Source organism: Hermetia illucens, chromosome 2 (assembly GCF_905115235.1).
Source record: "Hermetia illucens chromosome 2, iHerIll2.2.curated.20191125, whole genome shotgun sequence".
Taxonomy (NCBI): Eukaryota; Metazoa; Arthropoda; class Insecta; order Diptera; family Stratiomyidae; genus Hermetia; species Hermetia illucens.
This window is the reverse complement of record NC_051850.1, coordinates 51,099,776-51,122,266: the sequence shown is the minus strand read 5'-3', so window position 1 is coordinate 51,122,266 and position 22,491 is coordinate 51,099,776. Positions and strand designations below refer to the sequence as shown.

Genomic DNA, 22,491 nt, shown 5'->3' with positions numbered 1-22,491 from the left:
TACCAAATATTCTGCAAAGCCCACACTACACTTTAAATCAATTATCCTCACCTCGCCTCTGAAAAATACCCAAAAGAAATTTTTTTGGCAACCTGCCAAAGTGATCAATTCCAGCAATTATCATAAAATTAGGTGTTATATTGATCCTTTCGTTTTTGCGGTTAATGATTCGTCTTAGCCATCATTAAATATTATTTTTCGCTATAATACATGGTAATCTGTTGGTGTTCTTTCTGGTGCTAGATCAATTCGATCCCGCTTTTCATATGGGGACTTTTACTCCGAGTTTGAGTGGGTACGATGGGCGGTTTCGCGAAAGCCTACACTTCAGAAAAGTGTTGACCTGGAAAAAATGTTGTGTACGTGCCGAATTACAAAAAAAAATGCAATATCTTATGTTTTTGTTTTAATGGGAATAAAGTGTTTATTGATACAGAAGCGTAGAAGAATTTGGGCCTAAGGCGTAAAAATGAAATTTTCATAAACGCTTCATTGGAATTAGTTTAGCAGTGGGTAGAATGTTTTATTTTGGGGCGAATCTATCTGGAAATCAGTGGGGAGCTTTAAGAAGTAATGAACAATCAAAAAACACATGATTGAGTAAAATGAGTTTAAAGGGGAAGTTTCATTCAAAAGGAATAGCATTTTTCAATTGGAATTGCCATAAATCCTTACTACTTTCTACTCCCTGACTTTCACCAATTCTTTATGATGGCGTACACTACGCTTCCACTTCTCGTATCTTTAATTGTAGCCACGTAGTTAGTCATCGCCAGGTAACCACTAAAGCGATGGAAGCTTGGAGACTCCTTTGCCGGAACAATGTACTCAGATAGGCTTCTGCAATACGTAACTTCCGATTAACTGAACTAAGTAGCTGAGATTGGTCTAAGCGTCGTAGTCGAGAGAAATGGGGCAAAAAATTCAGTTGGTATCATTCCCGCGATCACGTATGCTGCTTCGCTAGCACCTCTAAACGCATCGAGACAATATACCGCTGACAGCTTCCGTAATTTCTAACATTAAGGACCTCCATTCACATTGATGCTGCATATAGCAGATTCCATAGGTGGTTTAGGCCCTCCAATTTTGAGCTTTATGCTAATTAGCGCCGCGACAACCTTCCCCGCTTTCCTATCCGAGTAAGCAAAGTTTTGCTTGAAAGTTAATGTACGGCTGGGACCCTACAAAATGCTACCCCTAACTGGCTACTGACTAGTGCAACTAGTCTCACTCAAGTGAGCGATGTTTCATATGCTCAGAGAACATCTTCAAGATATTTGTCTGCTACTACAATCGCGATATCGTAGATATAGCCGATACGTGTAACTTGTCGCGGGAGTTTGGTCCGTAGTACCTGGTCGTACACCACATTCCACAATAACGGGTCAATTACTGCTCTTTGAGGTACTCTGCCGGTTACAAACTGTTAGAGCTACGTCAGTGTCATATAGAAACTTCCTATTCGCGTCATGTCCAACCGGCTTAGGGAGGGATCTTATAATATAGTACTTTTTGTACCGTGCTGCCGTCTTTGTCTGCAATTGCTTCCTCTGCCAGACTAATTAGTGTCTTAATGGGAACCACCCTATATTGGGCAGAACGAAAACCCTGCAGTAACTTCAATATGCCTCCTACCTGCTACAACTGGTGAGCAGCCTGTTGCATGTAATTCGCTTCAGTAGCTTTCCCATACTAGCCAATAAACAAATGTAAATGAGACGGAACGGTTTGTCACTCTTTGCTACCAACATTAGCATCTGCTTTTTCCAGTGAATCAAAAAGGTGCTGCCTTCCAACTAGGTATTAAAATTGGAAATGAGCCACTCTGGTCTTACTTTTATCGACACCTTGAGGAGCCCACTAGGTATTCCGACAAGCCGGGGTGTTTTGTTGGCTCCTAACTTTGCGCAGGCGATGGAGAAGCTCTGAAGAATGCACTCTTGTGATCGCAATAACGCATCTGCCTTGTTTATCTTCGCACCATTTCTTAAACGCATTTCGTTTGCCTGCACGCATTTTGTCGTCCCCCATCTTAGTGCAGAAACCTATTCATTATTTGTGTGTTGCTAATTTGCTCTTGTTTACAGGCATTTGACCCACATTTCCTGATTTTGTCCTTTGATACTCTAATGGCATTATTTCTGTGCTTTCGCATAGTGCTGCGAGCACTTTGCAGCCTTACCTATCGTTTGCCGTTTTACCTATCGTTACGGAACTTGTATTAAATATATCAGTAAACATTTCCACGTCAACCATCATCGAATTCTCATACTACGTCCTACATGGTTTTTATCTTCCTTTTCTCGCCTTTATCCCTTTCACAAGTGGGATCCGCTGGTCTTGATCGGTTCGCCACTTTGCTCTGTTCAAGTCCTCCAAGGTCCAAGTGACGACGCTTTAGCGCGAATTACGTTACCGAAGAAGACGCCTTTCTGGCAATTTCTCCACAATCGATAACACCCCGTATCGACCACAGATATCCTCATTTTTTATGTGATCGAAGCGTTTTGCGCCACTAGTTCCCTGTCTTTTATAGAGGGTCAACATTCAGATCTACAGAGGGCGGTCCAACTTATTTCTCGGATAAATCATTCTGCTGTCCTCCATTACATTAAACAGTATAGCTTGATGTTCACTGTCTCTGAGATGTTCACTAACTTGCCTCGTCATTCCCCCAAACAATGCACTGCTTAAAAATGTAATATCCATTACTAACCCATGAGGTGGTGTGCGGCCTTACAGTGCCTAAGGTGTAATTGAATAAACCTTATTTACTCCTTGCTTTTGAATCTCTCTTAGATAGCGGGCGTGGCTCCTGTCACGAAACCTATATCTTTTCACGACATTCATTCAAAATCTTCCTCGCCAACCCTTTACAAATGCCTTTTTTCGCCAAATCGCCTGTATATCGGTCAGATCTATCGTGCTTCCTGAGATGTGTATTCTAGACACCTAAAAGATATAACTTTCAGATAATACAAACGACCCATCCGGTCTTGATTTTGCCAGTTTCGATTAACTTGTTTGCCAATACATGTCAATTGGCTCACCATGCCCTTTTTTTTAAGGATAATACCTAGTTGGGAGTCTTTTTATCCGACGTGTTCCGAAGCTATTTTCTCTTGATTCATATGATATTATCAGATAGGCTACTTAGCATCGGACCTCCCTTGACCCTAAGCAAAATCTCAGTGTAGGAGAGTCACCCTTACTCTCGATGATAATCGCGCCCAGACGGGACTTTTTTCATTAATCGTTTTTGCTTCACAATTTGTATTCCAGATCGAACTGAAGTGTAAATCTGGAAAATAAATCATAATCCTGCCTCAGGATACATTTGGATCTCTACCCAAATAAAGTTAATAAAAGTGTATTAATACATTTTCTAATTTTACTGGTAAATTGCCTTAAATTCATTTTTAGTTAGCAAAAGTTTGCAGAAATATAAACCATGATATAGGGAGTGATATTGGAAGGCAATCGTACTATAAGGCTTTCTTATCCCTATTTTCACGATCGCCCCTTTACTCTAGCTGTGAACACCCAACTTATCTCATTCCTTCAATGTTTTAATTCATGGTACACTTGGTGGTGCACGTCATTTATACCGATTTTTCTAAAGCATTTGATTTCCTCAAACACAGGATGCTTTTCTCAAAACACTGCCCAACCTCTCCTCCTTAAGTAAGCCATGGTTCGCCTCATATCTTTCTAGCCGTTCCTGCAGAGTTTCTTTTGTTACGATTAGTCATCCTGTTCTATTTTCTCTTCCTCTGTAATCCCACAACGTTCTTTTTTTATAAATGGCCTTCCATTTTACCTCACTTGCCCAAATTTACGCAGACGACCTTAAAATATTTGACTCAGTTTCGTCTCCCCTGGACTATGTTCTCTTGCAATCGAACCTAAATACTCTGGTGTTTGATGAACAAGCTGACATCAAATGTAAACAGATACGATGTGTTACACGCTCACATCCTCTCCAACATCCTTTTCTTATTCGCTTGATGAACAACCCCAATAACTTTTGAGCTCCTTTCAAAGCCTGGGTATTTCAATATGTCTGATTTTATTTTAGGCTCTTCTTCCAACTTCCCCACCTTCAACGTTAAAAACATCATTAAATATTGCTCTCTATTTGGTCTCCTTTTCGCAACTGTTACTGCCTCGCTCTTCAAGCTGTACAATGCAAATTCACTTGGCCTATCTTTTTTAAAAACAACTTTCCCCGTGTGAACTATCATTCCTGCCTCTGCGCTCTCAATCTCTCCTACCTGCAGCAAGGGCCGGTCTACCCAGATATGTATGTACTCTTTACAAACTCTATAATTACCTGATGGAAGGCTCTGTCTGTTGGGATATTATTATCCACATTGCCTCCCGAAAGCGTAGTTCCTGCGCATAACTACTTTTACTTCCCAGTCCCGAAATTATATCGGTCCTACAACGCCCAACAACTTGACTCCTTTGACTCTGCCTCTCTTCTTATTTGTAAGCCCAGATTAAGCTACTTACTTGCTCCTCCTTCTGTGGATAATTCATAATTCTTTTAAGAAGCGTCAATGGAAATTCAACATTTAAATCATCCTTAACTTATCCATATTTCGTCGATTCATTTATTAGTTACTGTAAACCTGACTAAAGCTGTTCTGCGTCATTTGCTTCACTTATATCTTGGTCATGTTCTACATTGAGATAGAATCTCAGAGGAATTTGAAATCCGAAGCAGAATCCCCTTGGGCTGTATCTTGTCACGCTTTCGATTCAAGTCTTACGCACCACCCTTGAGCCACACGGACCTGAATAGTTTAGGAAGAATATAAACTTCTCACCAAGTCCTGAAGAGAAAATCTGATAGCACACCCCCGGCAAATACGGCTTTTAGAAAAGGCCCCTCTTTTTCCTGTTTAGAGATCTATAGTAGTCACATATGCAATTGCAGGAAGACTCCTCCAGAAAATGTTTAAATTGTTGCTCAATAAAGAAATCTACATTTTTCTGCACGTCGTTATAAAAATTCTTATAAAATGAATTGCTTGCAAGTAAAATCAGACAAATACGAATCACTTGTAAGCGAATTTGCGTCAAATCAATGTCGCTTAACGTATTCAACATTCGTTCACATTATTCATTTTAAGATTACTACACTCGTGTCATTATTGTAAAATTCGTAAAACATCACGTTTTCAGATCCATTATTTTATCTGAAACCCATTCACTCTCAGCACCGACTTTGGAAACAATAGAATCATTCAGTTGTGAATATCGCATGGTGATAGTAATGAGAAGATTGCCTTTGGGGTTTAATACAATAAATCCTCAGAGTTACATAAATAGAATTACGTACATACACTACTCTCCTGACGTAAGTTCTCTCCTGCCCTTATATCATCACGTAACGAATTGCATAGCAGAAGCTTATAAGTCAAATGTAGAATAATACTCCACCTGCACTACGTACTATGCAATGGATAAGGTAATAGGGTCACTAGCCGCTCCTTGAAGTAGATGCAATACGTGCATGTATCCATTACGTTGCAAATATAATCCAGTTCACAAAATCGGATACCACTTAACCTAATATTGTCACTGAAATCCAATTAAATTCATGACTCTCCGAATTCAATTAGCTAATAATTTATTTAATTTTTTCCCAGCAGCCCACGTGGCGACTTTGGGGAGAGGAGCGTGAGAAGGATGCTGTTTTTACAGTCTACCTCAAAAAGGTGCGATATCATCGGCCCACACCCAGTGCTAATCAGGTAAATGTGCTGTAAATGCTATCTTCATCTAACACTGATTCATATGATTTCATATTCTAGGATTCAGACGATGAAATATCACATCTGGAATGGGAAACGGTGAGGGTGCGTTTCGTGAAGGCTGCAACATTGTCACGCTTAGTCGAAGCACTCGCCACGGACGATGGCGAACTCGAAAGTACATTTATCAATGTGTTCCTATCAACATATCGAACATTTTCGAATCTCAAAGAAGTTCTTGGATTGCTCATTAAACGCTATGAGAAGCTGAACGATATGATAATTTACGAACAGCAAAGTCTTGGCGAAGGAGCATCAAAGATTGAACAACATAAGAAAACTCTAGTCTCTGCGTTGCATGTATGGTTGGATGGATTCCCTGAAGATTGGAATGAAATCAATCTGCGTCAAATGCTGACGTTCACGTCTAAACGATTACCACATTCCGAATTGCATATGAAAGTCTTGCATCGATTGGATCGCATCGCGCATATTCCATCGAATCATAGTAGTATCGATAGCTATATACCATGGGCACATCCATATCCTGAGTTTGCCGAACAATTCGCCGGACTATGCTTGGCCCCAGCGCTACGTGGACCACCATCACATCTCTTACAAGCCTACCGTTTTCCACATGTACCTGTTAAACATTTTGCCGAACAATTAACCCGTATGGATATGGAATTATTCAAACGATTGATACCGCACCAGTGTCTGGGTGCTACATGGGCCAGGCGAGATAAAAACGAAGCTGGAACCGTGGTAGCAACAGTAACACAATTCAATGCCGTATCGTTTCGGGTCATATCTAGTATACTAGTCGAACCCAGACTTAAACCACCGGTAAGTCCTCCAACAAAACGAAAGCAAGAAACCCTATTATAAATAACTTTCCTAAATCCTTCTTCTAGGAGCGTGCCCAAATCATCGCAACATGGATCGACATTGCACAAGAACTAAGACTGTTAAAAAACTTTTCATCTCTGAAAGCTATTATATCTGGCCTGCAATCTAACCCCGTGTACAGGCTATCGAAAACATGGGCTGCTCTGCCTAGGGAAAAGGTAACATCGACAATTGTTTACTTTGCAAATGATTGAATCTCTAATTTATGATTTCACATTTCAGTTGGAAATATACAATGAACTTGCCAGAATATTCTCTGAAGACAATAACGCTTGGGTTCAAAGAGAAGTACTCATGCGCGAAGGCACTGCCAAATTTGCCGATACAGTTGGCGAAAATGATCGACATTTGCAAAAGGTTTTCCAAAAACAGGTAAGAAATCTGTTAAAATTTATCAGAAGAAATAAATAATGCAAGCAGGGATTGCGGATATGAAACCGTCCTAAGAGTAAACGTTCGGTAGCGTGGTAGACTTGCCTACATGGGATTCGCCACTTTTCTCAAATCACCACCTAGCATAACAGGCCATTACTGTGTCAGTTGACCTTTGGATTGTTTTTCATCAACTTCGATTTTTTCGACAACGAAAATTAGATGGTGATACCATCTTTGTCTACTGCGAGGTATCATTATTTATTGTTTGCCGGCCAACACCCACAACTAAAGAGAGCAAACGGGCGAACGATACTGCGGTAGATTTAGGATTTGAAACATTCATTGATGAATCGATCGCAAAGGATGTGCGAAGCAATTTCATAGCCCAATTCACCGCAGGCTAACAGTATTGATTAGAAATATTTAAATTACTCAGTAGTGGGCAGATCGCTGTCGCACTATCAGCGACAGTGCCTGCCATCTAAAACCCTGTTTTATACAGATTTATTCCAAGATCGTATTGTATGAGGCGATCATTGCGGCTATAGCGTGTATTGCGTCAGTAGTTTCGTAGTTCTTAACCATCCAGGTTTGGTTCATAGACGCTTGAACGACATTGCGAATGTGGTTGTCATGATGATGATGATGATTTTAAAAATCTCCATGGAATTCCCCCGGACTCCCTTTCGTTTTCCGTATTGGGACGGTAGCGCACTTCTTGGATTTCAGATGGAATTCTACCCTCCTTAACACCTCGAATGAAGAACACACTCCGTTGCGATGCCACCAAGTCATATTGCTATTCCTAATGTCCTTCTTTTGATTTCCACTTCAACACTTTTGATGCTGACAGGTGGAATTGCTCAAAATTTCAACATTGCTTGCAACAATCTTCCCAATAATATAACAGAAGTGTGGAATATCTTAAGTGCGCTGATGTCCGCTTTTGACAAATGGATAGAGGTCTCTCCCGTCGTCTCGATTGTCCATTTTACCGTAAAGATATTTGTCGTCTCGATTGTCCACTTTACCGTAAAGATATTTACATTGGGCTTCACGTTTCGCATTCTTATAAATTTGCCAATTAGCCAACATTTTTTCAATGAGAAACGGCTAGAGGCGTTTCTTCTCATTTGTAATCTCCGATGCCACCCCAAAGCCAAGTATCTCGATGAATCACTTATTTTACTCGCTGACGCCATCTGACCATGTGTTTAACGTAAGTACCTGCCATTTAGGCATAATACCAGGATCCTCTTTGAACACGAAGTAATTTGGAGACCACAATCAGAGCCCCGCCATAACTAGCACTGCGGTGTAGCGATTATAGCAGTGGATGCGAAGTACATCTAACATCTTTGCTACGACTAAGGGATACAGCGCCTTAGCTGTACAGCGGAGCGCTACCAGATAACCTTTGGTGAGGCTTCGTGACCGAAGCCACTTCAGATGAGTCCTCGTGCAGACTCGGATCTGATTGCCTAAAGCCTTCGAGGATTCGTCAATTCCAAGTTACTCCGTGTTAATATACCTATCATGCAAGCATTTTATATTTAAACACATATTACCTTGCTAATAATAAAGTATTCAAAGTAAGTAGCTCCCGAAATACCTTCTTCTTTCTCCTTCTTTAGCCTTTCTTCCGTTCACAAGCGAGGTCGGCTCGTCGTGATCGGTTGCGTCACTTTGTTATATTGTAGACCTGACTGAATCGTTGTTTTGGCCTTTTGGTCGCTTACCATCGATTTCGATGTTCAGGCTAATCTTGGCATGTTAATCTTCATCATCATCAACGGAACAACAACCGGTATCCGGTCCAGGCCTGCCTTAATAAGGAACTCCAGACATCCCGGTTTTGCGTCGAGATCCACCAATTCGATATCCCTAAAAGCTGTTTGGCGTCCTGACCTACGCCATCGCTCCATCTCAGGCAGGGTCTGCCTCGTCTTCTTTTTCTACCATAGATATTGCCCTTATAGACTTTCCGGGCTGGATCATCCTCATCCATACGCATTAAGTGACCCGCCCACCGTAACCTATGTTAATCTTCATTAGCGCAAATTACGCACCCATACCATCGAAGACGCCTTCCTCGCAATTTTTCCACGATTGGCGCAACCCCATATCGATATCAGATAACCTCATTTCGGATGTGATCAAGGCGTATTACGCCACTAGCCCAACGTAATATCTTCGTCTCCATTAGCGCAAGACGCCGTACAGTTTCTTTTATAATCGACAAACACCCAGAACAATAGAGGGCGACAGGGCAGACGACATTGCCGTAAATTTTAGATTTGAGACGTTCGTTGATTCGTCGATCACAAAAAATTTCATATCGCAGTTGGTTAATAGCAGGTCACTGCTCCGGATATTGCCTGTTTGGGGACCGGTCGTGAAAAATTCAGATTCAACCTGAGACCGTGTTGCATCAGGCGATCATTCCATTTGTGGACAAGTTATTAGAGACCATTTTTACTGTTAGACGATAGGAGAACATTATCTACATAAAGCAGTGTATGGGGCGCTGGACGTTGTATGTCCCGTGTGACAGTGTCCACAACAAGAACAAATAGGAGTAGTGAGAGAGCGCTTCCATGATGAACACCGACAGAAACAAGAAAAGGTTTTAATACACTCACCACACTTCCAAATTTACTTTTCGTATCGTGCTAGAGCAATTGAACCGGACACACGAATTCTCCTGACAATAGGTGTTGTCGTAGAGCATACCAGATGAGTTCGCATGGCACACAATTAAACGCTTTCTCCTTCCAGAAATACAATGTACAGGGAGCGCTATTTCTTTCCATGAATAATCGCACAGCGTGTATTGCGTCAGAAGTTCCACAGTTTTTGACAAACCCGGCTTGATTCACAGTTATTTGAATGATTTCGCGAATACGGTTGTCAAGAATGTGTTCTAAAACCTTCATAGCATGGGTTAGCAACCGGATCGGATGGCAATTTGAACATTCTGCTGGACTACCTTTCTTTTTCCATATTGGAACTGTGGTACTTCCTTGCCATTTAGATGGTGTTCTACCCTCCTGAATAACCCAACTGAAGAATTCACTGGGCCACAGTGTTGGATCCCAGCTCTTCGCTTTCTAGAACTCAGATGCGATGTCGTCAGGCCCTGTTGCTTTCCTCGATTTTATTCGTTTGATTGCTTCCTCGACTTTAGTGGAGCTGCCAGGTGGAATTGCTCCAAATGTCGGCAATACCTGTGGGAGTGAAGAATGAACAAATTTTTCCGTTGAAATTTGCTCGAAATATTCGAGCCATCTATCCGTCGCGAGTCATCGGTTGGTAAGCAAAGTACCGTTTTTGTCATTAACGCAACAGAAGTTTTCGATATCCTGTGGGTGTTGGTGTCGGCTTTTGACAAGTCGATACAGATCTCTTGCCATCCGGAGTATTCAGTTTATCGTAGGCCGCTTTATGCAGCGTGTCTTTAACTTGGTTCCACGAGTTTTCCACATTCGTAATGGTTGGCAATCGCGTAGGTGAGATCATTTCTTTTTTGTTCTCACGAAATCACCAACATTTAATGCGCGGCGGACCAGTGGTTTCCTCATGCTGTTTTATCGATGGCTTGATTCACAAGACGTCAATCAACGGCCGATGTTGAGGTGCGATGGTCTCATAGGGAACGTCTTTGCAATCAGTGACGGTAGTAATATGTAATCTAGTCATCAGCAGGCACGTTACAGGTCTTCGCAAAAAATAAATATTTTTGTAGGAGGAGAAGCTAGGGCTTTTATTATCAAATCTGTTTTTAAAGTAAAACTTAATCTGAATAACAGTAATTTTTTTTTGTATTTTACTCATGCTACCCAGACTTTTTTGGACATTATGAATATCCATTAGAGACGACGTGTTTGTATTATTCAAATTTTTTGTTAATGAATTCCCCTCCATTTTTGCATCCTCGTTCTTTCTATTTCCCAAGACTTTCTAATATTTAATCTGTATTATGGCTTACATACTTTTTCCTAACTTAGATAATTTGATGTAAACTCTAGATCAACATGTTAAGGGTTCTTGTTGAGAACCTCGTCAACTCTATTGACTTGCCTGAGCTAAGACTCGTTGGCCAAATCTTCAGCACGTCAGTCCCTCAATTGCATACTGCAAAAACTTGCAGTATCTAATTTTGCAACCCTATAGGTCTACAAAAACAAAAAACGGGTGAAACCTCCAAAAAAGGTCAAACGTTAAATCAGAAAAGCAAACGAAAAGAGGAGTATTAAATTGCTCGACCGCGTGCTTAGAGCCGAACATCTTATAATCGAAATACGCAATCAAGCGGATGTATAAATATCCCCCCTAGCCTCATGATGACATAAGATTCGGTTTTAGTGGTTTTTGGCTCTTCTAAGACCATTACGTTGTGAGCTCATCATTTGTACTAATTTGCCAGTCATTTTTGCTGATATCAAATTGTATAACCCTTCCTACCGATGACATAAACAGCAAGAAGATCCTTGAAACTCTATTTTAATTCTCCCATGACATTGTTAAAACTGTTCATCTGCATCCGTGCATCTGGGAGCGCTACTTTCCTGGAAATTGTAAAATATTATCACGTTTTTGCTTTACGTTGACTTGTCACTAGTTACGCTACTTGCTTTACGTAGACTCGTATCACTGGATTACGTACAAAAACCCGTTCTATAACTTTAATATAAGCGTTTATTTTACTTTAACTTATACAACTGTAATGCACAATTAATTATAGAACAACTCCTTCCAACGCGATCTATTCTAACTCTAGAACTAGACTGACTCCATGGCCGGCCCTTTTATACCTGGCGGAACATTCCAGAAACGCAAACACTTTACTAGAAAACTACTTTGCGCCTTTGACACGATCTTCTTACCGGCATTGGAGTCATCTGTTAACAATTATCCTAACTAAATATTCGCCCTACTGTTATACAATTTTGGTGTCCTGGCTAATTGTCATTACTACGATTTAGATTGACGTCACACATAATTTTCCAAAGTGATTTGCGTCACAATATCTACTGCAAAACTACCTACTTCATTGCTGAAGCATAAAATTGTTATTGTTCTACGTATTATATTCTAAATTGAGAGATCAAAGAAACAAGTTTTGCCCGCTTATCTTTATTCTCTGGGTTGTTCTGCAAATATAAACAGTTATAAAAGTTTATAATTGCACCATGCACCAAGTTATAAACTTTTACGCCAACGAAAATATTACAGCATTTAAGCACATCACATCAACTAATACCTAAACACCTCAGAAAATGATGTGTGTTTAGGTGAAAAATCCGTTTTAGAACATTTCATAGTTTCAGCTTGGCATGGCGCTTTCTTTACTTCATGCTTTGTACATATTCGTACAGATCTATCAGTTGGCCGGTATTGTCTTCTTATGGAACTCTATTCAGACATCTTCCTTCCAGAGCTAAGTATCACGGTTGATAAAGCCCCTCTCGCAATACTTGTGCAGGCGGCTTTATGGATTCAATTGATATCAAACTTCTTCTGGTGGTTGAATAGTTATTCATAAGGAAGCATCGCCAAGAACACCGCCGCTGGATGAACGGCATAACTTGACACGATCATGTCCGAAATGAGATATCGGCGGCTGACTAGTTGCCAGAGAAGATATGAGCATGTTGTCCGAGCTGATGTCGATGACTCGACATGCAATCTAAAAACACGCGAAACACTTTATTTTGGAAAATCGAAGAAAAGTAGAAAGGAGAATTTTGAGGCAGTTCTCTCCATGCTAGTGACCATAGTCCCAGATAATCATTTCGGCCGCCTATGACATCTACGATCATTACAAATGGCCCCATTCATTAGGTTTCAACTAAATGAACCTGAGGGAGATAAGCGATTCCGACCCCCAACTTCATTTTTAGTGTGTCGGATACAGATACATGGTTTACAGATATATAGCTACAGATAGTTTCCCAACGGCTTACCGGTTAGGATCTTTATCTTCTAACATTAGCAGGTGACATTCATTTTCCCCATTCGCATTTCACCTTTTACCATTCCAACTGATTTGAAAAATGTTTGACATTCTTTCTCCTTTCACGGAATGAAAGGCCAGATGAGATGAAATTTTGATGGAATACCTATTCCGCCCTCAATGTTGAAAAATCATTTTATTTTCTGGTTCCCAACGAGAAAAATTGGATTCTTGCAATTCTATTTTGCTTGATTTGGTTATGATATATTTTACAACCCGTATGACGTTTTCTCTTTTTCTGCGGTGGCACGAGGCCACAAAAAAGATCCGGTTGCTGGAATGGTTATTTCACGTAGAATTTAATGGCGGCGCATGACAAATCGCTTCACAAGCTGAAGGGTTGGTTCGAGTGGGATTGGCTCAATTTTCAATTTTCGGTACGCCACTCGGTAAGGGTGCGTTGACGTTCTTCACGGGCAACGACTTCCCGGGATCACCATCACAGCCGGTTCGGAGACGGTGCAATAAGCAGAGGCCACTCGGAAAGCTCTCCGCCTCTGCACTTGAGCAAGGTGTTTACGATGCATCTCCTTGTCAAAGGCATCAGCCCCTCCGCACCATAGAGCAAAACCGACTGCGTTGCTCCCATAAGGAGACGTCTCCTAGTTGATATAGGGCCCCCGGCATTCACCATTAGCCGATTCAAGGACGCGACTTCAGCTGCAACCCTGCCTGCTGCTGCTTTGATTTGCTCGAAGAAGCTCATCTTCAAGTCGAGCATGAAACCAAGGTATTTAACCGCTGTTTTTGACTCTATAGTCAACTCGCCGATCCATATGGGACGCAGATTCGGGATTCTCCTTCTGGTCAATATGGTTTTTTCCAACGCAAGGCTGAAACCGTGAGCAGTCATCCATCCGCTTACCCATCGCATCAATATGCCAAGTGTGCTTTGCGCCTATTCAACAGTGCGTCCGGCAACAAGTGCCGCAATGTCGTCTGCATAGCCGACCAGGCGCGACCCTTCGGGCATATCGAGCTTCAGTAGACTATCAGATCCGGCCCTAGGATGGATCCCTGTGCTACCCCTAACGTGATTTCCATCCTTCTTTGGCCCTCTAGCGTCTCATAAAGCAGGGAGCGGTTTTTCAGATAATCCCTCAATATCCGCAAGAGATAGCTTGGCATGTGAAATGAGTTTTCTAGTGTGCCTAGCATATCTGTCCATCCTACGGAATTGAAGGCATTTCTGACAAGCGTTTTGAGGAGCACTATCCGTCGAGATCGGCGGCTGTGTGCCTCGGCTCAACCTCCATAACAGCATTCACTGTAGATCTCCCTGTTCCGAACCCGAAATGTCTTGCGGATAAGTCCCCGGCAGCGCAGATTGCTTCAGCGAGTCTATTCCTGATGAGCTTCTCGAGCACTTTTCCGGCCGTGTCAAGCATACACAGCGGTCGGTATGCAGCCGGGAGCTCCGGGTCTTCTATACCCTTACTGATCAACGCGAGTCTGGCCCCTATCCAGCGACAAGGAAAAATGTCCTCCTTCAAGCAAGCGTTCGACACTTAAAACAGCAATTCTGGCCGTTGGCGGAATACCAATTTGTAAACTTCAGCCGGGATACCATCAGGGGCTGGCGCCTTCTTATTTTTCATAGTGAAAGCTGCTTCGTGGAGAGCTCTCATTGTGGTGAAAAGGGGGCAATCCTCGACGCTGTCCGCGCTATTTACATGAACCCGTACGGGGTGTCTGAGGAACAATGCCCGTACAATGCGATCCATCTGGTCGGTACTGAATATACAGGGACTCCGCAGAGCCCCGATTTTCCGGGTGGCAAGCTTATAGTCAAGTCCCCACAGGTCCTCATTCACCTCGTTAACAAGGTTCCGCCAGCCGCAAGCCTTGCTTTTATTTATAGCGCTTCGAAATCTCCTTTTTGTTGATCTATACTGTGCCTTTATGGCACATGCCTCGTTGGCGTACAAACACTCCCTTCGTAGGTCAACAATTTTTGCCGCCCACCAGTACATAGAAGGCGTGTCGCGCCTACGCCCCTCCGGGGCGTGGAAGCCTCACACGCCGTCGTCTCAGGTTCATTACCTGCCTTAATTGATGCGTCACGATCAACTGACAGACCTAACTGTAGATGTGATTTTTACGGACTTAATGATAGACATAACTCTTTTATGAACATGACAAACGACTATAAGATCATAACGTCCTGGGAGCTGGCTTTTGATCACACATTAACATCTTTTCCAATCAATCAGTTCTCTTCCGCATAGAAGCATTGACTAACACAACTTTACCGGGGATTTCAAGCTGCTGTATGCTCACGCATATACCTTCCTCATAGGCAGAGCAGCAGATTGGTAATGGAGCTATCACCAATCTGTCGAACCCACTTCATGACTGGGATATCGCGAGGCCGCATCTAAGGCTCATTTAAGGATTTTGAGAGTTAGCATAAAGGTTTTTTTGCTATCCAATAGGTTAGAAAATTCCCTAACGGGAGAGCGGAAACGGTATCTAAGTATTTATGCAGTTTTATCTACTGAGAAAACATAAGCATGCAGTAAATCTGAGGAAATCCTCGGAATGAGGATCAAGTTTTCATCAGATTGGACATTCATACAAAGACTATTTGGATGAACGCCTTGTCTTCTGCTATGATTGATGGTTACCAGACGTGCACAAGCCCGGAGATCCTAACCGTCGTATTCCAAAGCTCAGTTCCAGGACGGGGCTATCTTTGATACACATGGCTGCAAGGACGTTTGCCACAGTATTTTCGAAAGTCACCGTGTTGAAAGTCTGAGTGCTCAGAGACTTTGCCTCTCCTCCACCTCAAACACACACAAACACACACCGTGTTAAAGCGGAACTCGGCCCTTTTATCTTCAACAAACCCAGACTAGACTACTACAACAAGGAAATCGACATTTTCGGTTCCGAGGCTGTTGCACGTAAGACTTTAACAATGCCAAGCGGAACCTCGAGTCGAAATGAGGCATAAACCGCAGCACATCGAACTTACGTCAATATTGGCGCGAATATTGCGTAACCGTCGACTATATTGTCTCCAATAGTCCGCCTAGTCATGATACCCAACCTTATGCGGATGTCATAGTGTTAGATGAGTCAGTCTTGGGAATGATTGACGGGAATTAATTAACAACGGTCTATACAAATGGATGAGATTAGAGGCATCGATCTCAAGACAGCCAACGGCTGACTTTAGGTTTTGTGATCGGACGGAATCGATGTCGCTTCCCCTCATCCCATCGTTAACACAGAATTCGTATTTTGGTATGATTTTTAAACTCACATGGGACTTATTTGCACCTCCCATATATTTAGTTGAAAATGTCGAGAACGCCAACCAACATCAGTTGACGGTACACCAGCGAGCAAGGCTTGATGCTGTCATTAGCAGTTTTCCGCCCTTAGAGGCGGAGGGCTTAGAACATACAAGTCTTACGACACATTTTTGTCGATGTTGATAGTAATAAACCAATCAAGTAAAGCCGCTTTTCAGTATTTCCCGCAATCCAATAGCTCCTTATCCTAGATCGATCGGACGTTGGCTTCGTGACCCATTGGGGAATTGCACAGTGGCCCTCTGCTTGCGAGTTTTCCAGCTTAACACATTTTATATTTTCCACCTACACTTCGCGAGTTTCCAATCATCTTGGATTCGGATGCGGTCCCAATATAGTAGAATAAAAGACACGTGGAGTTGTATGAATGACGTGAGAGGAAGGGAAATCTCCAAAAGAACCCTCTCTCACATTTTCGAGCATATCTAATACAGAAGCGTCCAAGCGTCGGCGGGACACTTCAGTGGGGATAGACTAAGGTACCACTTTTCTTTAGGCTTATTATTTTGGCCACCTACAACATCTACTTTCTTTAGAATTTTCTTAATTAAAATTAATTATGGTATTTGGTGAACTATTAAACGCTAGCATAAGTACATAGTTAAATTAAAGTATTTCAACCAGACGAAATATTGATATTATGGGTAATTCATTATTATGAAACTTCTATAGAACCATTTTGCAAAAGCTGTATGACCATGATTTTAACTGTTCTCCATTCATTTTCAGAGTACGCATACATCACACGGAACTATCCCATATCTAGGAACATTTCTCACCGATCTAACAATGATCCACGCAGCTATACCAGACACCCTAGTCGATGGTCTGATAAATTTTGACAAAAAACGAAAAGAATTTGAAGTGTTAGCTCAAATAAAATTGCTTCAAGGTGCTGCCAACACTTACCAGTTACACGAAGATCATCTATTCGATCGATGGTTTGCATCAATGCTAGTCTTAGATGAGCGCGAAGCTCATACTTTATCATGCCAATTGGAACCCCCTACAGAACCTCGACGATCCAACAGCTCGGGACACCGTAAAACTGATTCTATCACATCAAATTCGAGCAGTGGTGCAGGTTCACAATTCTATTGTGATATTTTACATAACGGCGCATCAAGACATAGTTCAAGACATAATTCCTTAGATCGTGACGCCACACCACCGAATCCTTCGATTCTTTCGGCATCGAGTAGTGTATCCAACTTATCAGTGGAATCAAGTACTTCAAGTGGTCATAGGTTTGTCAACAATGGAAAGCATGTAGGAAACGGGAAAACACCAGCTAATGGAATCCCAATCATCAATGCCCAGCTAGTCCAAACTTCACCAGGCAAAAATTCAACTCCCGATTTTTATATTATTCGCGTTACTTACGAAACAGATAATGTCGAACTAGATGGAATCGTGCTGTACAAAAGCATCATGCTTGGTAATAACGAGCGAACACCTCAAGTTATTCGGAATGCTATGATGAAACTGGGATTAGAGGCCGACCCTGATAAATATACATTAGCGCAAGTCTTGCCCGATAAGGAGCTAGTCATGCCGCTGGATGCAAATGTGTATTATGCCGTCAATACAGCTCACAACTTAAATTTTATATTGAGACCAAAACGAGATGGACAATAATAAAGTAAATTGAGTCTGACACGAGGAACAAAAGGAACCAATGTACTTAAGTGGGCATTGAGACATATTCAGAAGTATGGCTTGGAAATGGAAGCATTTGAGTTCTACACATTTCATTGTCTCGAAAGTGTCTCTTGTTTCGTAATTTCGAGCTGATGCATGGGAAATCCTATTATTTCAGAATAGCTTATGCGGACTGCACTCTATGCTTCCATTCCCATATTAACGCCAAACCAAGCACCATACAAAATTACAAAATACTCACACAGAAAAACATGACTAATGTCGTAAAATTACATATAACCAACCGAAGAAAAATACTGACTGCAACCGAAAACATTTTGACTCGAATTTATATTAATGAATGTATTTAATACGCGGAGAGCACATAATATATTTTTATAATAAATACATTTACGGGCAAGAAGACCAACTTCGTCCAGCATGAAAAACAATTATGTTAGACAGTTTTGATAGGGAAATTTGATAATGATCAATGTTAATTACGTTGTATATAGAAGGGAACAAATTGAAGCGCCGGAACCAAGGTGTTGCGAGCCGACATCTATGAAGTGCTTACTTTTACCCCATTTTATTCGAACTCTTTCTGTTATAAATAATGTCCTTCTATCTATCTAATTTGTACAATATTCCAAACGATATGAAATGCTGAAAAAGAATTATTTATTTATATTACAAATATACGACGCAACAAGAAAAACTATGAATTATCGTAAAAGCAGTTTTCTGAAAGGTAAAAAATGTAAAACGATAAAATACAGGCTGCAAAACAAATACAAGAATACTAACATTTAGGCTTATAAAGGAAGTAATAATAAATAATCTTTAGTTGATAATTACGATATTACGATAGACTCCTTATACAGTGAGTAATTTTAAGGAATATTATTATATATTTATACGCGTAGGCACTGATTGGCAAACAAATAAAAAAATTTGAAAAATTAATGAAAATCATGAGCTCTGTAAATTTAATTGAAAGAATAATAAAGCGAAAGAAATAATTGTAATGGACAAAGAACCGTGATGAATAATACAAAGTACTGTAACAATTTCTGTGTTTCATTCAGTTCGAGGTTTTTAAGTCATTCTATTATCGGATATTATTCACAGATACTTTACCGTTGTCAAAGGGTAGTATAGGTCCCATGGCGAAACGTGGATTGGTACCCACGATGGAGCATGAAACCTGGGAAACGCCTACTGAACCAACACCAACAGCTCTACTACCAAACCCTATCTCCACCTCCCCGTGGTGACCGCTGGGAGCTCTTTCTTAACGAAAAGCTGCAGACGGAGAAAGATGAAGGCGAGTCTCCCGCGCCTAAAAACGGGACAAATTATACCAACCGTTCCCCCAGGTTGGGGGTTGGGTAGAGCTGACAACCCCACATGGAAAACAACTTGTTACGAAGCCACAACAGGAGCCTCGGACTGGACGGATTGCACAACGTCCCAATATAGAGCTGATGTAACAACGTTACAGGATATGCGTTGGGCAGGGACCGGTTTCCTGGAGAAGAGCCGCTACACCATATATTATAGTGGCCATCCAATAAACCATGTGCTCGGAGTAGGTTTCTTAGTCAGCCAAAAAATGAAACCTGCTGTTATCGGCTTTGAAAACAGAACCGAACAGCTATGCAAGTTTAGAAATATAAGCCTCATTAACGTTCACGCGTTTCCTCTGTAGGGGTACAGAGGAAACGCCTGGGTGCCCCCCGGGAGTCGACGCAGCCAGAGCGACTTTATCAAGTCATCGTCGATCTTGCTCCCACCCAATTGCCTCATTTCGCGAAGCAATTGGCTGGGAGTTCGATCGCCCAATGTTAAACCTGCCAGCAAGTGATCCAGCTTAACTGACTCACCTACCGATAGGCGTTTGATCAACTCGGTCTTCAGAAGAGTGTAAAAGGCCGACATTACTACGTCGGCTACCAGTAAGATGGACTCCTCATCCAGGCCGACTATCGCGTAGTTAAACCGGGTTGCGTCCACCGTTATTCCTCCAGATGAATGAACCACAGCTCCGGATTCCGTTCCCAAAATGGAAGGACGCGGACAGCGGGGGCGATCACATGAGGGTCAGATGGGCCTGCCGCGTCTTGAATATCAAACGACATAACTAAAGCTAAGTTAACAACGCGAGTGTTGTCGAAAGCGCGGCTGTACCGGATTCTAAAAAAGTCCTGCACTAACTACGGCAGACCGTACCCACAAATGCCCGCTTGAGCGAAACGCAGACCCCAACACCGCACTCCAAAGCGGATGCGTAGATCAAAAAGAAAAGAACTCGCCACAAAAGCGAAACTCCACCGGCGAACGTATAAGCAAAGTGTATAAAATTATTTCTAAAAAAAAATAACGAAGTAATGATAACAAATAATAGAATAAAAACCTAATTTTTTTCCATTCGGTGGCTCCTCGCGGCGACGTCGTCGAAGACAGTTGATTGTTGAGTTTGTCTCGCCGAACTGGCTGCTTCGCTGATTCGCTGTAATTTGGTGTAAGTAGACTAGCTGGGATCGGTGAGAGTCTGAACTTTGAGCTGGCCGGAACTTGAAGTAGTGGAGCTCGATGGACTGGGTGTCGAAAGAGCAGGCGTTCTTGAGGGCAAGAGACTTAATGTTGAAGATATAAACTTCTTTCCATCTGGCTAATAGGATGTCAATTCATAGCTTCGACTTGGGAAAATTTTCACAGATATTGTTCAAAATTTCCGATGGTGAGAAAAGTATCGTTTGTTTGATATTAATTTCTTAAACATCGGATTGGTTTTGTAGTTCGGGGTCACCAATTGTTGTTCTTCCTTGTTTGGTAAAGTAACACACTATTCATATTAATCATTTCACATTTAATAACATTAAAATAGAAAATCTTTAAAATGCTTTTAAAATAAATCTCATTTCTAAGCTTATCAATATTAATATTTACAATTAAAAAATTAATTAATCGTCATTCTACTTTTTTACTTTTTGACAGGCTAATCCCATTTTTTTCTTAAACTGCATTCAAAAAAAAAAATTCATTTTTTTTTTAAATTTATCATTTAAATCCTGGCCTGCTTCGCCACGGAGAACACCGATGGTGGCCACTGTCAATCGAATTAATAACATTCGAAATAAATGTTAACCCCGCTGCGCCCCCGTTTTTTTGTGATTTGGTCCTCTCCCTTATTAGGAGGTTTGGCAGTTTAGCCCGTCTGGGATTGAAATCTTCGGTGGTATCAATACGCCTCAAGACTTCACGTCTCTATTAGAATAATGTACCCCGGGTGGGTTTAGTTTTGTTGACTGCCTGAGTAATATTTAAGAACCAAGAACCTCGGCCCAGCAAGTGCCGTCCGGTTCCATATATTATCTCGCCCAGTCGGTGTTCACGACTGGCAAACCTGTTAGGGGAGTTTGGTTGGTTGACAGCCTTAGTGCCAAGATGATGCCACGCTGGACCCTCATCAAGTTGAATATAATTCGCATCCGTGTTTGTGTGTCCCAATAGTTCAGTGATTAGAGCACTGGGTTGTCATACGGGAGGCTGCGGTTCAAATCTCGCTGGTGGTAGTGGGATTTGTATCGTGACTTGACGTCGGATACCAGTCGACTCAGCTGTGAATGAGTACCTGAGTCAAATCAGGGTAATAATCTCGGGCGAGCGCAATGCTGACCACATTGCCTCCTGCAGTGTACTGTAGTGTACCGTTACGGTCTTGAATGAAGTGCTTTAACACACTTCAAGGCCCTGATCCAATATTGATTATTGCGCCAACGATTATTATTATCATAATTCGCATCCTTGTCGTGTTTGCGATTATATAAAAAGGAGCGGAGCGATTTCCATCTATTGCCACTCTCATGGCAGAGGTAAAGTAGCGTCTGATGAGTTGTCTCTGCCCTGAAGGAATCCGTTAGCGATTCTTTCTATTTTTTATCGTAACGTTTTCTAGAAGGTAGTCGAAAATGACGGATCCCATCTGTTGAAAACTGCGCAAAATTTGACTAAGCGAACCGTAAGATACGGCGGTCCAGTCTCCGACACTCTATTTCGCGAATCATCCACATTTTTTTTCTGATATTAATGACTTTCCCATGGAGTGGTAAGCAATCAGTTATACACACCTAGCCATACAACAAAATAATGTAACTTAAATAGGACATGAAAACAAATTTGATTGTTCATGGCAAAATATTTCTAGCCGTATTTTTCGTGATTCCCAACTTCCATGAGTAGTAGGCGTAATCTGCGACATGTCGCCATTTCAAACAGAACTTTCTCACAATACGGGCAAGCAGACTGTTCCGGATCTCATTTGATTAATGTTTCTTGCAACCTTAAACAAAATTATTTGTAACTTTTTTTATCCAAAATATTGTACAAATGATAACAGTGCAAAAATAACGTTCTTTCAAATACCACACATTCGCCTACTTATACTTCCGACATCACT

At 41.6% G+C, this 22,491-nt stretch overlaps 1 protein-coding gene across 8 annotated transcripts in view; it reads left to right on the top strand.

Moving 5' to 3' along the window:
- Positions 1–19,099, top strand: part of LOC119648144 (ral guanine nucleotide dissociation stimulator-like 1) — a 132,256-nt gene extending 113,157 nt beyond the window's left edge. For 6 of the 8 annotated variants that reach the window (XM_038049700.1, XM_038049698.1, XM_038049696.1 and 3 more), the window contains 5 exons: positions 5,661–5,765; positions 5,826–6,611; positions 6,680–6,832; positions 6,897–7,046; positions 17,118–19,099. In XM_038049700.1, the coding sequence (XP_037905628.1) occupies positions 5,661–5,765; positions 5,826–6,611; positions 6,680–6,832; positions 6,897–7,046; positions 17,118–18,026 (2,103 nt within the window). In that variant the 3' untranslated portion in view covers positions 18,027–19,099. The remainder of the gene's footprint in view (positions 1–5,660; positions 5,766–5,825; positions 6,612–6,679; positions 6,833–6,896; positions 7,047–17,117) is intronic. The other 2 variants (XM_038049701.1, XM_038049699.1) reach the window with 1 other exon arrangement.
- Positions 19,100–22,491: the final 3,392 nt, after the last annotated feature.